At 45.6% G+C, this 17,316-nt stretch overlaps 2 protein-coding genes across 2 annotated transcripts; one reads left to right on the top strand and one right to left on the bottom strand.

Moving 5' to 3' along the window:
* Positions 1 to 4,254: 4,254 nt before the first annotated feature.
* On the bottom strand, positions 4,255 to 9,724 carry SPRTN (SprT-like N-terminal domain). The gene is made up of 5 exons (XM_005518663.3): positions 9,316 to 9,724; positions 8,031 to 8,130; positions 7,118 to 7,246; positions 6,033 to 6,300; positions 4,255 to 5,733 (listed from the first exon to the last, which is right to left on the bottom strand). The coding sequence occupies exons 1-5, from the start codon at positions 9,579 to 9,581 to the stop codon at positions 5,012 to 5,014; spliced, it is 1,485 nt and encodes a 494-aa protein (XP_005518720.2). The 5' UTR covers positions 9,582 to 9,724; the 3' UTR covers positions 4,255 to 5,011.
* Positions 9,725 to 9,883: 159 nt separating this feature from the next.
* On the top strand, positions 9,884 to 15,723 carry EXOC8 (exocyst complex component 8). Its single transcript, XM_005518542.2, has 2 exons — positions 9,884 to 11,446; positions 12,111 to 15,723. The coding sequence occupies exons 1-2, from the start codon at positions 9,923 to 9,925 to the stop codon at positions 12,717 to 12,719; spliced, it is 2,133 nt and encodes a 710-aa protein (XP_005518599.2). The 5' UTR covers positions 9,884 to 9,922; the 3' UTR covers positions 12,720 to 15,723.
* The last annotated feature ends 1,593 nt before the right edge of the window (positions 15,724 to 17,316 follow it).

Raw genomic sequence — 17,316 nt, 5'->3', positions numbered from 1 at the left:
TTGGATAAGTTTCTGTTTGCTATCTGCCAGAACTGCCCAGATGTGTGCCATGTCCTTCCAGAGCTGCAGTACCCGGAGCAGCCCCTGAGGTCCTGTGACACAGCAGGGAGCTTTCCTTGCTGTTGGCGCTGCAGCCAGGCCCTGTCCCACCCTGCAGCGGCTGCAGAGGCTGCACTGGCATCCCCAGGCAGGCACCTTCCAAGTGAGTCGCTTCAGCTTTGTGCCTGCCTCCAAACACAACACCTTCCCAGAGAACCAAAACCTGCTTGTGGATCAGCGGCAGCAGATCCTTTGAGGAATGGCAGCAGATCCAGCCAGGGGATCCTTTGGGGAAGAAAGTGGATCATTACTGGGATGCTCCAGGGAAGAGACCAGTGTCAGTGGGAAGACAGAGGAAGGGCAGGAGAAAGTGGGGTAAGAGCAGAGAGGCCCTATGGCCATTCCTGCCATTGTAAGTTGCTTACTGAAACCAGGAGAAGAACTAAAACACCCAATGAAACAATGTTCCTATAGCTCATACCCTGTACCAGGCCTTCACTGAGCTCATCTTGCCCCAGACTTTTTATGCCACTAGTGACAGCTCTCTGAAGAGAAGGTACTTGCAGTAAACACAAAAAACTATGATCCAGAGATTGACATCAGTTAAAGAAAAATAAAGTAATCACTGCTTTTAATTTAAGCAGTGGTGAAGCCAAATACTTGACCTGTTGGGTTTTGCCCCTTCAAAAATTCTTTGTTACTCAGTTTAGGAAATGTCACATCCAAGACATACTAAGGCAAAAAAGCAGGTGAAATAATGTGAATGAAAGGTGATGGATGGAACAGAGACAGGGTGAGCTATTGAGGCCAAGCTGCTGCACCTGCTTAAAAATTTAATCTAGTCTTAAAGCAGCCTGGCCTGGCAGAAGCTAAAAGGAAACAGAGGAATTAAGGCCATGGGCACATCCCATTTTAAGCCTTCACACCTGTAGTACACTACCCTTCCCTGGGCCTGTTACACCCCTCTGGCTCCCTGGCTCAGCCTTGGCCCAAGAGTTTTGTGTTTTATAAACCCCTCTGACTTCCTAAAACTCTGTCCTGCTTCTCTTGCAGAACTGTGTTGGTGCCAAATGGTGACAGAAAATTAGCTTTGTCACTGCAATGAATGCAAGCAATACATGTAACCCACAACAGGATGCCTTTGGGGTTACTCCTGAGCCCTCAACTAGACAAATGAGCTATTCTCTCATCTTCCCAGTCCTTCTTGCAGCAAAGTGAAAGAATCACTCACAGAATCTACTTAGCTGTAAATTTAGTTTACATTTCCCAGCTAGGATATTTCTCCCACCACCACCACCACTATTCCTCCTTCTTTTACTTGTTTGTGGTCCAGCCAGGGTTGCTGCTGGTGTACGTTCAGCCTGGAGTGCAGTCTAGGTGAACTAGGAGCCGGCAATCCCGCACTCTGTTCTCTCCCCGCACAGGTTAGAGAGGAAGCAATAAGAATTCCTTACGTGCAAGGAGTGCCACCTAACGGCCTGTAGAAGGATCCCAAAGCTCCGCACAGCCTGGGTCCTTGGCTTCCTTTTCTTCATACACACGAGTCTATGAAATCACACACACACACTTTTTTTTCATGTACAGTGAAATGCAAGTCTCTTTCGTGGCCTGTCTGCCCACAACCACACTTCAAGGGTAATTTTTATGCAGAGTCTTTACATTCATATTTCAAAAAACAGTTTCTTGAATCCCTCCCAAGACTTCAAGACAGCTGTAGGAGTCCAGATGCCAGTAAGAGCGTGGCTATTTCAATTTGGAGTGTAGAACTGACAAATGCTGGCTGTTAAGGAGCAGCTGCTGGAGACCAGCGGTTTCACTGCTGCCTTTGCCATGCTCACAGGGAGATGTAGGCCAGGTGTAACCTCACGGGGTCACCAGGTCCAACCTTTTAGTGGCCTTTTGATTTAGGGTGACAAGATTCAACAACAGGCACAGACACGGTATTCTAGGATGACCAGACCCAGCAGTGGTGAAGAAAACTGCTGTGGTGGCAGCTTCTTAATGTTCTCCAGCCAGAGTAGTCTGCATCAGCCCACCATCACCATGGGTTGCTCCAGCTACTTGGAAGAGATGTCCATCTGGTCTTTTCCTCAGAAACGTGCTGTTGACTCCTTCTGGCTGTTACCCTTCAGTAAAGACTATCTTGCTTTACTTGAAGAGATGCTGAGGTATGGAAAATGCAGGAGAACGGAGGGGCTCCAGAAGAACACACAAGGAAGGAATCCCTCACAAGACATTTAATCTATTGTATGTCCTCCTGCTGCACCGAGGGAAGTTTGAAGTTTGAGTAGCTACTTTGCACCTCAGGAATTATTATTCACTTCTTATCCAGTTATGACTAAGTCCTCTCTAGCCTTTGATTTTGTAGTAGGTTATTACCTGGTGACCTTCATTACACTGGCCCAGAGGTGAGTAGCACAGCCTGTTCCAAATAAGCAATATATCTCAAGTTGTTCTCTAGAAAGGGGGCTCAGGTAAGAGGTTTCTGATTCCACACTCTGAGCAGCAGGTCCTGCGTCCACCTAGATGTAAATAGCCTCCTCATCACCTTAGGCACGGGCATTAGGGTTGAACTGGCTGTGAGAATATGCTTCTCCCATGTGACCCGGATATGCCGGGTGAAAACAGAGGTTGGACTAAAACAGAGAGCAACACACACTGCTGCTTTTAAAGTATGTTCTAAAATAGATTATTTTATCTTCTTGCAAGATACTAATCCATTTTAGTAGCCCTGCGTTCTTCCCAGTGATTCATCAGAACTCAAATATTATGAAAACTTCCTAGATAACATTTCCATAAAGTAAATATACTTCCTAATACCTGACCTTCAAGATTTCTTGCCTGATAACCAGTTTCAAGGCATCTGAGGAGCAGTCTCTTATGATAATAATGAAAGGGCCAAGTAAACCTCACTCAGGTAGTTTTAACCTCTGGAACTCCTCTCTGAATTATCTGGAGCAACTCTTGTAAGTCACCACAAAATGAGATGGCTTTTTAGTTTGCAGAACCTTCTGTTGACAAAATGCACACGCACGCTTGACCCTCTCCTTCATAGCTGGTTTGCCTCGGAAATCGAGTCTATTAACTTGTTTCTCTGATTTCCATTCAGGCAACTTATGCTGCACTTCAGTGAAGCGTGTGTGTTCAAGGCTCACTGACAGCTTGTGTTGTTCCAGGCAGTATCTAAACTCACTCAAGGACAAAGACCACCAACAGAGAAGATGAAATTTCTCACCTTTGACCCAAATTGAGCAGCGTATTTAAAAAAACATAGTACCGGTAATCATTGTTATCCTTGTGGGTAGGACACTGTATTCAAGCACAACATTTCACAGAAATAGCATTTGTAGAAACATACCCAAAATGAAGAATGAAACATACCCATGACCCATTAATAACAGCCTGCAATAAATAGCAACTGCAAAGCCTTCATCTCTGGGCAAGAGAGATCCTGGTATTAGAGTACTTCCTTGTAAAAACACGTATGACAGAGGTGCTATTTTTCCATAGCTAATCCAGAGCTGCTCAATTGTTTGGACAATGAGCTATTTTAGGACGTGTATATGAAGGTCAGACTTGCCTACAGCTTACCTTTCCCCCCTCCCTCAACAGGCTACACTATTCACTAAAGTCTTCATTTGTTTTCTGATTGTCATTCAAATGAACAATTCAGAAGTAAAAGAAGACATCAGGAAAAAATCCCCACATTTAACAATACCCACAATCCTTCTCCTTTACTTCCATCTGTCACTGTAGGAAAGGCAAATGAGGAAACTGCAGAGAGCAATTTTAATGGAAATATCTCTCAAAAATGCTTCATGATTTGAGAGATGCTTTGTGGTGCAACTCTTAGCCTCATCTTAAAAAGATAACACAAATATTTCTGGGCAGTCCTGTCCTTGAAAATGTCAAGTATCACTGGAAACACTGATAGATGCTGCAGCTTTAAGAATGAAGTATGGAAAATTAACATGGCAAAGCAAGTTTTACTATCCGTTTTTGTAAAATTTTTACAGAAGTGCAACAAGAGTGAAACTGTTTTAAAAACAGGATGGAGACAGCAGCAGCTGATGCAAGCTGTATTCACCACTACCTGTTTTTACAGGGAAATTTAAGAAGGAAAAGTGTTCATACAGAAAGGCTCTAATAAACAGACTGTTGTCAAATATACAGGTGAACCCACTGGAAAGTGAAACAAAATGGCCAGGCTTAGTGGAAGTCTAAACTTCAGTAACAATTTATTCAAAGTTTGCAAGAACAAAGTAATTTACATTAAACTTCTGTAGTGTAAATATTTTTTAAAATATGAAGCATCTAAAATGAGTTAAGAGACCTGGAGTAATACTGTAAACATGTACAAACCAGGCTGATACAGCCATTTAAAATTGCAGTAATAAGGTATAAAACAATATTGCTTAAAAGCTATTTATACAAAACAATTTTTATGTTTAAGCAAACACACTTACTGATTGTAAGGAATCAAACTGTTTTATGTTTAACATTAGTGCAACCTTAATATTATTGAAACCTGAGTGCAGCAAGAGAAGGTTTCAGGAAGCCCACATAAAACACAGGTGCCTGGCACTCCTAACTCTTCGTGGCACAATGGTTTTAGTACTCAACTGACTGGCCTGCTAACCACAAATCTGGCTGGCTTCCAGAAGCAGCAAAATAAAGACTGGCAGGTAATGTCACTTTAATCCTAATTTGTCCCGTATAGCACTGGAAGTTTAACTGGAAAATCATGAGAGCTTTTATGACATGTGCAGGAACAATCTTTACCTGTATTTCTAGCAGCATTCCACACAATTTTTACTTAGGAGCGTGAGGATATGGAGGTTGGTTACATTTTAAATTCCATTTCAGAACAGGCACACAGTAGTGTAACCACAGCTAAACAAACCCTGAGCAAATTACCTTTCAAACAATGTTTCCAGCCCTGGTTTATCTTTTTAAGAAACCTTCTGCTGTTTTACACAAGACAATAATCAAGGTGTTCATTAATTTTAGATTCCAAAACGTCAGTCTCACAGACAGGACAGCTGACTCTTCTATCCTGCCTCACTGGATTGCTAGGACTTGCAGAGGACTGTGTAAACTCAGCTCTGGCTTTTGGAGTTGCAGTGACATCAGTACCCTCCTTTTTGATGAAATACTTTTCAAAGGCAGTTTTGTCTTCCTTTTTTGGCCATCGCTGTAGTGTATTAACACATTCTAAGCTTTTTTTCTCAGATGCACCCTGAGCTCTTGCAGTCTGCTCCAAACAAATTTGCTTTGGTGACCAGTTAGAAGCTGACATAGCCCTCTTGCCCACTGGTGAGCCTTGGCTTGATGTTTCTTCAGCAACACGAGCCACCCTAGCAGGCAATCCCCAGTCGTTCTCATCATCTTCTGCATTAGCAGCAGAGGGTTTTGGAAACTCACGCTTTAAAGCTAAGTTGCTCTTCCCACCGGCACCACTGGTAAGAAGTGGAAATATGCCACTATGGGGTCGTTTTTCCATTTTTTTCTCATTTTTAGGGATTGGTATTGTCCTTGCTGCTGAATGATGCAGTGAGCCATGTGCTTCACTGTTTCCAGTGGAGCTGCTGGCATTTGTGTTTTTCTCTGAAAGAACACTGTCTCCTCCTCCGAGCCGATATCCTGTTCCACTAAAAGGAGTCAGGTCTTGCATGCCATGCATTTGTGTCTTGCCTGCAAAATCAGATTAAAAAGTAAGTTAATAATTTTTTTATTAAAAAATCATGAGCTGAGTATTTGAGGTGCTTCATACAAATAAATCTGCTGCTTGAAAATAATGCCTCAAAGTAAACTTTTTGTACGCAATTCAGTTGAGGAGCAGCCTAAAAGTGCACAAACAAACAGGCCCTGTTCTTTGGCTATGTAACAGTAACATCTAAACCAAGCTTGTGTAATGTTTAGTCCATATTCATTCAAGAACATGTCTGGACAAAAATCAGTATGGAAAAGAAAAAAAAAAAGTCATAAAATACCTTTGTTAGTTGACTTGAAATGTGGAGGTTTTTCTGTCTGAGTTCTCTGCTTGGACTTCTCTGAGAATTTCTCTGGCTCCTTCACTTTTGTGAACGTGCCCCCACACGTCCTTTGATGTTCATCCCACCAGAAGTCATGTGCAGAGGGTGCTCTGTTCATTGAGCGCTTCACATATCCAAAGTAAGGCGCTCTGTTTTGGCAAGGGCCATTGCATCGCCACCAGTGCTGGCGGTACAAATTAATCTCATCATAAAAATTGTGATAGATCTGTGTTAAAAACAAACAAACAAAAACAAAACCAAAAAAACCCCAGTCATTCAAGAAGATACAAGTTTTATACCACTAGCTCTTAATATTTTTTTAAAAACCTGTTTCCATTAAATTCCTTCCACTACTGCTGTGATTTCTATATCAGCAGTAAGAAGAGCTGGACCTGAGTAAAATTTGATCAACATTTAGCTGCCATGAAAACAAAGCTTTAAAAAACATAGATAGGATGTGTAGGAATATGGCCTGGTTATCTTGTTTGAACTGCAGTAAAATCACTCTGAAATCACATTTGAAATCATTTTGAAATCACTTTGAAACCACATTTTTGAAATCTATGTACAATTTCACCAAGAAGATGAAATGTTTAGAATGCATTGCAAACAACACCAGTATTGTATTCTCCTTTGAGCTATTACCTTAACTGATCTTTTTAGACACATTATTTTTAAATATTGACATAAAATCATTTCTCTCTATTGACATAAATCTTGACTGCTCTCCACACAGATCACTTCTCTCCCTGCTACCATTAAGCTGTTTCTAGCTCACCACAAAAGCTTAAAGAATAATTCTTACAGAGAACACATCAACAATGAAAATTATATGACAAACAACTCACCACATCTTCCTCAACCTGTTCCCACCACCGTCCCCAATAAGATAACAATGGAACTGGCACATCCTTGGATGCAAATCTGTATTGGTACCAACTGTGGAGCATCTGACAAGCACATTACTTATTCCACACTGGCCAACTAAAACACCAAATCAGGAAGAAAGCTTGATTAAATCAGGTGAAGAGGATTGTTCTTACTGTGACATTGGCTCCAGTCAAGAGATTAATGCGACGCATGTGCTTGCAGAACTCTGGTCCATGAGACTCACGATCTTTGTCGTTATGAGTAACAAAGAGCAGGGCATGGATCATTTCGTGCAACAGTGTCTGAAATGATGCAACCATTAGATATCCATTGAAAAGCACTGCATTTTCAGTTTCACTATGAAGCTGCAAGTATTTTACTCTTCTACATTGATTGTGGTACTGACCTGAACTCTGAATATTCATGTATTCAGTGTGGGTCATAAAAACATAATGCTTTGATCTATCAAACCAAATTACCCCTATTCCCACATCACTAAAACATACTGCAGAATATCACTAAAATAAGCAGCACTCCAAAAAGGAGAAATAATCCTCAAACTTAAACCAGATCTTTAACGACATCACGCCCTACACACCCCCCAAAAAGAGACACTTTTGAGCAAGCTAAAACTCTACATGTCTCTCCTTAGGCAAATCTGAATGTTCAGCCAGCTCAAAGCAGCAGCTCTGGCAGAGGCTCAAGAAGCAACAGAAAGTCACGTTAAGTCCTATCCTATATCCTTATTTTCTGCTGTTGGCCTTTTTGAAACTACAGTCCATGTTTGGTTTGAATATTAAAAGATAATTCAGGAGTTAGAAACTCAGGGTGTCTTTTTCTCTACATAAAGTCAATAAAATAACCAAGTGACTTTAGACTTCTACTTGGAGTTGCCCACTTAGTAAAATAAAACTAGAGATTACCATGGTACTGCAACACAAGCCACACAAACCTAACAGTAAAGCCATCACTATTTAATGATCTGTAAGTTACTGCATAAAAGAATCCCACTATGAAATCTCAAGTTTCATAGGGGGATGGGCACAAAACACTTTATGTGCAGATTCATAAGCCACATTCAAATACCTCCACAAGATCTTTCCTTGGCCGTAACTTTAGAAGCGGCTCACTGAGACGAATGGAACACAACCCACTTCTTTTGTGATATGAACAGATACCAGCAGAGCTGAAAGGAAAAGCAGAAAGAAAATAATTAAAATCTATTTGCTTCTGTAGCACGTGAAGGAAAGGGAGAATTTAAGTTATAATGCCATCCCTTGTAAACACATGCAACATCACTTAGAACATGGAATAAAATCACTTTGAGTAGTTACTTGAAAAACTCAGCATGGTTAAGCAAAGGAAAAAAAAAATCCACAAATTCCTTAGAGTAGAAAAACCTGTTTTGAAGGCAGAAGAATGTTTCCTTTAGAACTTGTGATGGACTGAAATACACTACAGGGAGGCTGGAGATTCACGGCAACAAACAACGACTTGATTGCTGGTTGTCTAAATTTTGCTCCCCACCCTTCATCAACTTTTGACTCATACCAAACTTACATACCTCTTTACTTCTGTGCACTCACCCACCTTTTTTGTCCGTGTTAGTCCTACGGAGTTAGTCCTGTATTGGTGCAATATCCAGCTATTTCCAAATGTCTAAAGAACACTACAACCAGCAGAGGATAAGAGGCAGCAGGACTCCAGCCGCCAGCAGCTGCATCTGGTGCACAACTGCAGACTGCACTTCAAAGATTCCTGGGTTTGTTTAACCTCGAATTTCTTCTATATTCCCCTTCCTAGTCTATTCTAAATTTTACCAATATACTATTATTGGTTCCTATTCGCCTTTCTGCCGTGCACTAAAACTATCACAAAGACAACCAGAGCAGCAACACGAGTACGTGGGGTTTCCACACACACCATCTCAGACCAAGTAATTCCCTGCGTTTTAACATCCCTCCGGCTCGCCTGCACCCCGGGGAAAGCCACTGACGGCTGCCAGGGGCGACAGATGCAAGGCAAGGGACACAACGACAGCGAGCAGCTCATGTCGCGCCGTACAGGCTCTGCCAGAGACGCGGGACATCGGAGTGCCCGGGAAGAGAAGCCGTGGCAGCAGCACGGCGCTAGCGGGGCACAGCGAGGAGCGGCGGAGGGACAAGCGACAGCTGCTCCCCGACAGCCGCCGCGGCCCCACGGCTGCCGGCCCATCCCAGCGCCCCGACACCGCCGGTGTGGGCCGGCGGAGGCACGGCGGGCAGCTCCCGAAACTCAAGGATCGGCCTCCCCGCCGCCTTCCCGGCCCTGGCGACCGCCACACACCCCCCGGGACAGGGCAGCCCCGGCCCCACAGCCCCCGGTGCCGCACCTGGTCATGCGGGGGCTCCAGGACACCGTGACAGCCTCCAGCTTGCCCCAGAAGAGCGTCTGGTTGAACTGCACGAACAGGGCGTGCACGTCGGGGCTGGGGTCCAGCAGCTCCCACGCCTCGTCCACCACCGACAGCGGGCGGAGGGACGAGCGGTGAGGAGAGACATCAGGGCGCTCTGCTACGGCTGCTGCCGCCGCTGCCTCATCCTGCTCTTCCCACTCCTTCTGGAGCCTGAGCGCAAACAAGAAATCCTCGTCCTCCATCCCGAGCGCAGCTCCCACCGACCGCCAGCGCCGCAGCCGGACCGCCCATCAGCCACCGCGGCGCAGGCGCAGCACCGACCCACGGCCCGCAGCAGCCGTCGCGTCCTTCCGGCAGCGTCTCCTCCGCCCCTTCCTTTCCTTCCCTTCCCTTTCCTTCCCTTGTTTCCTTCCTTCCCTTCCCTTCCCTCCGCCTCTTCCTTCCCTTCCCTCCGCCCCCGCCCCGCCCGGCGCGGTCCCACCGTGTCACCGCCGGGCCGCGGGGCGCAGGCGCGGTGTCCCCGGCGGCAGCGGCGGAGCGGGTACCGGGCGGCGGCGGCTCCGGCTCCGGCTCCGGTGCGGACATGGCGCTGTCGCTGGGCGAGGGCGGCGGCGGGAGCCGGCTGCGGCGGCAGCTGGAGTCGGGCGGCTTCGCGGCGGGGGAGTACGTGAAGCAGCTGTCGCAGCAGTCGGACGGGGACCGGGACCTGCAGGAGCACCGGCAGCGCATCCAGGCGCTGAGCGAGGAGACGGCGCAGAGCCTGAAGCGCAACGTCTACCAAAACTACCGGCAGTTCATCGAGACGGCGCGGGAGATCAGCTACCTGGAGAGCGAGATGTACCAGCTCAGCCACATCCTCACCGAGCAGAAGGGCATCATGGAGGCCGTCACCCAGGCCCTGCTCCTCCAGGCCGACCGCGACGACCCCGCCCTGGGCGTCCGCCGCGCCGCCGCCGCCGACCCCTTCCTGCCGCTGTCGGCCAAGGATGCGGCGGCCAACGAGGAGGGGCGGCAGCGCACTCTCACCACCCTCCTGGAGAAGGTGGAGGGCTGCCGCGACCTCCTGCCCGAGAGCCCCGGCAAGTACCTGGTGTACAACGGCGACCTGGTGGAGTACGATGCGGACCACATGGCGCAGATCCAGCGGGTGCACGCCTTCCTCATGAACGACTGCCTGCTGGTGGCCACCGCCCTGCCCAACCGGCGCGGTGCCTACCGCTACGACGCCCTGTACCCCCTCGACGGGCTGGCCGTGGTCAACGTCAAGGACAACCCGCCTATGAAGGACATGTTCAAGCTGCTCATGTTCCCCGAGAGCCGCATCTTCCAGGCTGAGAACGCCAAGATCAAGAAGGAGTGGCTGGAGGTGCTGGAGGAGACCAAGCGCAGCCGTGCCCTCAGCGAGAAGCGGCGCCTGGAGCAGGAGGCCCTGCCCCGGCCCGCCCCGGCGCCCCCCGAATCCACCAACCCCTTCGACGAGGATGAGGACGAGGAGGAGGAGGATGAGCCCTCCGCTGAGGAGGAGGTTGTTGACCTCTCGCTTGAGTGGATCCAGGAGCTGCCCGAGGACCTGGACGTCTGCATCGCTCAGCGGGACTTCGAGGGGGCGGTGGACCTCTTGGATAAACTGAACGAGTACCTGGCGGACAAGCCCGTGAGCCAGCCCGTGAAGGAGCTGCGGGCCAAGGTGGACGAGCGCGTCCGGCAGCTCACGGACGTGCTGGTGTTCGAGCTGTCCCCGGACCGCTCGCTGCGGGGAGGCCCGCGGGCCACCCGCCGAGCCGTGTCCCAGCTCATTCGCCTGGGCCAGTCCACCAAGGCCTGCGAGCTGTTCCTGAAGAACCGGGCGGCCGCCGTGCAGACGGCCATCCGGCAGCTGCGCATCGAGGGCGCCACGCTGCTCTACATCCACAAGCTCTGCCATGTCTTCTTCACCAGCCTCCTGGAGACGGCCAGGGAATTTGAGACGGACTTCGCCGGCAACAACGGCTGCTACTCGGCCTTTGTTGTCTGGGCCCGCTCGTCCATGAGGATGTTTGTGGATGCCTTCAGTAAGCAAGTGTTCGATAGCAAAGAGAGTTTGTCAACTGCGGCAGAGTGTGTCAAGGTAAGAGAGTCCAAAGGGTGGGGTGGTGGGGCACAACAGCTCAAACAAAGGCTTCAAAGCTTTAAATTATCTTTTCTAACTCTGGTTTAGTTGTTGACTCTAGTGTGGGTCTCCAGAGAGGTTTCCTGCCTTGAAAGGTTAATATTCATTCGAGGTTTGTTTGGCTTTTTTCAGTTTGACAGAGGAAAGCCTTAAGGTTGTAATATACGGCAAGAAAAAAGCCCTGCCTTTATCAGGAATGCAAAATGTGTTGATTCTTAATTTGCCTTTAACTAGTAGGAGGTCCTAAAATTTAATAAGCTACAACTGAATTGTAAGTACTTCAAAACTTTCTCTTTGTTTTCCAAGGCTGTCCTTAGCTACATTTTCATACCTTTTTTGCAAGACTGATTTTCTCAGGTTATGCTTTCTTTCAGCTGCAAATTGGAAGGGGAAAAAAAAAAAAAAAAAAAGCTTATGTTTGAGTGGGTTATAGTGTAATTGTCCAGAGTATTTTTGACAGCCAGGGTGTGTCTTTCAGTTACTAATTTCCCATTAATGAGATTCTTAAAAGCATGAGAAACAAGTCTGAGTAACACTTCTCAGCTTTCTGAGATAAACTTGGTAAAAATGTAAAGGGAGCTTGCACAGTAATAACATCCTTTGCTTTTCTTTGTTATCCCAGGTAGCTAAAGAGCACTGCAAGCAGCTGAGCGAGATTGGACTGGATCTCACCTTCATCATTCATGCCCTCCTGGTAAAGGATATCAAAGGTGCTTTACAGAGCTACAAGGATATCATCATCGAGGCCACCAAGCACCGCAACTCTGAGGAGATGTGGAGAAAGATGAACCTGATGACTCCAGAGGCGCTGGGGAAGCTCAGGGAGGAGATGAGGAGCTGTGGGGTGGGCAATTTTGACCAATACACGGGTGATGACTGCTGGGTCAACCTCAGTTACACTGTAGTAGCTTTCACTAAGCAGACTATGGCCTTCTTGGAGGAAGCCTTAAAGCTTTACTTCCCAGAGCTGCATATGGTTCTTCTGGAGAGTCTTGTGGAAATCATCCTGGTGGCTGTCCAGCATGTTGATTACAGTTTACGGTGTGAGCAGGACCCTGAGAAAAAAACATTCATTAGGCAGAATGCCTCTTTCCTGTATGAAACTGTCCTTCCTGTTGTGGAAAAAAGGTTTGAGGAAGGGGTTGGAAAGCCAGCCAAGCAGCTACAGGATCTGAGAAATGCCTCGAGACTGATGCGTGTAAATCCGGAAAGTACCACCTCTGTGGTGTGAAGTGAACCTGTTCCTGGGAACAAGGTGGCAGCACTTACTGAAGATGTTGTACATTGAACAGATGAACTAAGCAGGGGTTTTTTTGAGTCCCTGAAAGATGCGGAACTCTGCTGCATTCCAGAAGCTGAAGACTTTGAATCAATGCCTGCAAGCATGCAATGCTTTACTTGGTGGATGGGGTGTAGGGAAGTGATAAGGTGGAGGTCACATGTCCTTGGACAGCGTATCCTGTACGAAGGGTTTGTGTAGTATTTGTGACTTGGGGAATTACTGTAATACACAGATTTTGGCCAATTGTTTGTGAAAGTCTTACATACGTCTGCAGCAGATGGCAGGAAAAGATAAATTCTCATCATGTTACTGTAGCAATTTTTTTTTAAGGCAGTGTTCTGGGGAAGTGCTGAAGCATTCCCAGGGTGTGGTATTCAGTAAGGCACATCCACCAGATGTGACTCAGCACTGCAGCTAAATGACATGGATTTGCACAGTGTGATTTTTATGGTAGCAGTGCAGACTTTTCTTCAACATTGAGATTATTTTCATTCATTTCAGAGGCAGATTGAAATAAAAATGTTTATACAGTTTTTGGTGTTGGGGTGAAGGGGCTTCTTCTGTTTAATAAGCTGGCCTGTCAGCCTAAATTACAGCTGTCTGAAAACAAACCTGCTGTCAGAACCATTTGTTCCCTTCAAGAGAAGTGAGAATAAATTGCTTCCCTTCCTCTTTATGTTCCTCTTCCATATTTTCTCATGGATCTAATTGGGGTCATGTCCGTGGAGTGAAGTGTGCACTGTTGCTTGAGATGTTGTCACAAATGCATCATGGGCTGTTGTCTCCTGGCTGGAACCATAGTGAAGAGGCATACATGCCCTTGAGACATGCAGGGCAAGGAGAGGGACTGAAGGGACTGTTTCATTTGGAAGAAATGGAATGCTAGCTTCACTGTACAGAAGCAGCAGCTGGTGAAGAGACTGTGAGGCTTTTGGTAAGAGATGTGAACTTTGAAATATACACTGTCTCCTGCAAGAACTAGCATAATTTCCTGTAATACAGCAATAAGCAAGAACAACTATCTTTTTTTGCAGAAAACACAAGGATTTCGATGGCAATTTTAATGTTGATGGGGAAAGTTTATACAAATCCTCTTATGTTTGGACTGAACGGTGTTGGCTGTCTCATGCAGTAAACGTCTGAAAATAAAATAAGCCAAGTCTTGTGTCAAGGCTGGCTTTGGAAAGCTGTCAGCTTCAACTTCTAAGCTGTGCAAACTTCTTCTGCTTCTGTGCAAACTTTCTTAGTTGTGAGAAAATCATGTTACAGCTAAGGAACCTTGTATTAGTCCCTCAAAAAGTGTCCTTAACTGGAATAACTAAATATCCTGTTCCTGTAAGGCTTTCAAATTAAAGCTTTTGCAGTTTGTATCATGGTAATGAATGCCTTGTGACTGCCTGAACAAACAAAAGGTTTCACTGGTAAAACATTCTGCATAACTGTTAGACTGAAGTTTCTTAATTTCTCCCTCTTTTCATAGTGCTAGTTCAATGCAGTTTTCGCTTCAGTGGCTGGGTTTTGTTCTCTTGCTCTTTGGATGCCTTTTGAACTGTCAGGTTTTGAAAAGCATCCTAATTGTCTCTGCTCACTTGCTTTTCAGTGTTTGGGCCTTTTGCTAGCAACTCACAAAAAAAGTCCTACAAAATGTTTTTAAAGGGTAACTTGTTGCTCCCAACTTACATTGATTGAAAAACAGTGAAACAGCTCTACTTTTATTTTAAGGGACAGGGACAGTAAGTTAGAACTTGTGCAACATGTTCTGTCAAGGGGAGAGAGAGTCCTATTGGTGTTATTTCAGTAGGGAACTCTTTGATATCAGAACCTAGTGAAGTATAGCAAAGTAATATAATCTCTGTCATCTGTTTAAAGTGGGAGAGATGTCAGCCTAATCTGAAAAATACTTTTAAGTGAATTAGAAATGAGAGTTCTCTATGGTGATGGGTATTTTGGATGAGAGGGGAAGAGATAGCTTTTTTTTCCTGTGAACACAGGTATATTTATCTTTTTTTTCTAACATCAGAAGAAAGCAGAATAAATACAGATGAGCCTTATCTTCATGTGTGTATGTGTTTGCAAGAGAAGGATTAGTTCTGGAACTCTAGACTGATTATTGTGATACTTGGGGATTTTATGCAAGAAGCTGAATTGTAGTTTCCCAATTCCCAAGCATTAACGTGATGCTGAAAAGGAGGAAAGCCCTGATCATGCTTCTGTTGTGAGCTGGTGTAGCACAGCTTGCCCTCATCAGAGGATCAAATTTGGAGTGTAATTCTGCCACATGCTCTGTTATGCCTCTGTCACTGAGCCCTTCATCAATCTGTTTATGGCGCACTGAGCCTACTGATTTTGTCTCTGCTGTCATCCCTGGAGCAGTGGGTTTATGTTGATATCGGTTTTAATGCATCAGGGAATCTGGCTTTTCATTTGGGTCATCAAAAGTCATGTTCTTGTACCTGTCACAATTCAAACAGGTGTGGATTTGTATAAACTGCTATAAGTGGCACTGATACTTTGTAACTTGTGAATCTATTAGAGTCAAAACAAAAGAAAAGCAGTAACAAAGAAAATGGTGTGGAATGAATCTGAACACACTTTTATGTTAACTTAGTTAACAGAGAAAAATGAGTGTATGCTGAGTCATAGTTTAATAAATTTCAGTTTTGGAATTGCACTTTCCTTTTCCTGAGCTGTACACTTGTGGCAATAGTGTTGTACAAGTTGGGATTTGCAGTAACTACTGAATAATATGATAATAGTTCTGCTGATTTGAGAAAGAACTAATACTGGGTTTTTTTGAGACAACTGTATATAAAATCTGGTTTCCTCTAGCTACTGTGACAAAATTGTGTACAATAATTTCTTCTTTAAAATTCAGATAAATGTATGTATTAGAATTTAATGCAATAACTTTTCTGAACAGTGAAGACCATGCATTAAAACTTTTGGACATACAGCACTAGTGGTGTATCTGTTTTGATCATCAGAAAGAGGATTTTGGTTTGAAGTTTGACTTCCAGTGAAGTCAGAGAGCTTCAGGTCAGTCCCTTGTGAGGGAGAGGTGAGCACAACTCTGTGTCCAAGGTGACGCTGGAAGAAAATGTTGGACGCAGAGGAGAGGCTGTACTCTCGTCTGATGGGACTTTGGGGGTGTGTGTGTGATGGATTATCAACACCAAGGCAGCATAATGCTAAAAGGGTTTGTTGTCTTCCGGACTTTTTTGTGTCTGGAGTCCACCCACTCTTACCTTGGATGCTGAATGTGTAGTACAGGCTGTGCCCTCACTAGGTGGAGCTTTGTGCACTGAAACCTCAGCAGGCTGTGAGCAGACTGAGCTGTGAGCTGTGCTGCCCTGCAGTGCGGCTTGGCAGGTTTTGGGTAGCATGCTGGGGGAAGAACATGCTGCAGAGAATGATCCAGATGTTAGGTTCAGGTCGTTTTCATTCCATGGTAGTGGTTGGGTTCTGCATTTTCTGATTCTTGTACTGTTGGTTTTTAAGTTCTTCATGTTTTCCTGAGGTGTTTCTGTACTGTTGGCATGCATCCTTCAGAATATTTCACCTTTCTGCTTTTCTTCCAGGTAGGTACCAACATGTGACTTGTGTTCTGCCTGAGAAACACTGCTACACCTCGAGCCCCCGCAGAGATGTGAAAAGTTGCTTGTCCCAGCTGCAGTTTTATGTCTCATGTAAGAAGTTCAGATTAGTGACTTCTCAAAGTCAAGTTTGTGTGACCTCTGGTCACTTTACTTCAGTATTGGACTGAAATTCCCGTGTAACTTCATGCTCACAGCGCAGATTTGCACTCCAGCACGGTAACATAGAAAGTCCCCACCACCTATTGTAACTTACAGGCTCTTGGTATTCCTTTTGCTGCCCAAGTGTTTCAATTTAACTGGGTTACCTTTTACTTAAAAATATTAGTAGTTTTGCAGGCTCTTTAGTCTATTTTCTCTAATGAATATCAAATCTGGCATGGGGCTTATCTGTCAAGCAGCTTTGTGACCACAGACATATTTTTCCCCACAGGTTCAGGAATTGTGATACACCTTCAATCCCTACAAAGTCTGAGGGATAGTGTGGAGAGAAACACCTCAAACTGTAGGGAAAATAGATTTATGTCATTTACCACTTCAAGGGATGTTGGCTGGAGTAATAGACCAGAATTTGATTGAGCTACCTTGGACACAGAGTTGTTACTTCTCATGTATTTAGGAAACTTGGCTTATAAGGCTTCAGCAGCCTCAACATGTCCTGTAATAAATTCTCAATTTCAGGGTTACTCACTGAGCTAGATTACCTCCTGCAGATGTGCTCGGTTTGACACAGCAGAGATAAAGTACGGGCAAGGGACCTGGCCTGTGCTGACCACTGAGCAGTAGTACCCTTCCCGGGGCTTCACGTGGCTGATCAGGGCAGTTTCAAAGTAATTTTAGATCACCCACCTGAGGCCCTGCGGTATTTATTCTGTCTCCCTCCCCATGCAGTAGCCGCATTCCTTTCGATGGGCAGAGCATCCCACATCCCACCCGAGTGGGAGGATGAAGAG

This window comes from Pseudopodoces humilis, chromosome 3 (genome assembly GCF_049639895.1).
Source record: "Pseudopodoces humilis isolate 2021_Gansu_Grassland_sample_001 chromosome 3, ASM4963989v1, whole genome shotgun sequence".
Classification (NCBI taxonomy): Eukaryota; Metazoa; Chordata; class Aves; order Passeriformes; family Paridae; genus Pseudopodoces; species Pseudopodoces humilis.
Note: the sequence above shows the minus strand (reverse complement) of the source record. Positions and strands in the feature narration are given on the sequence as shown.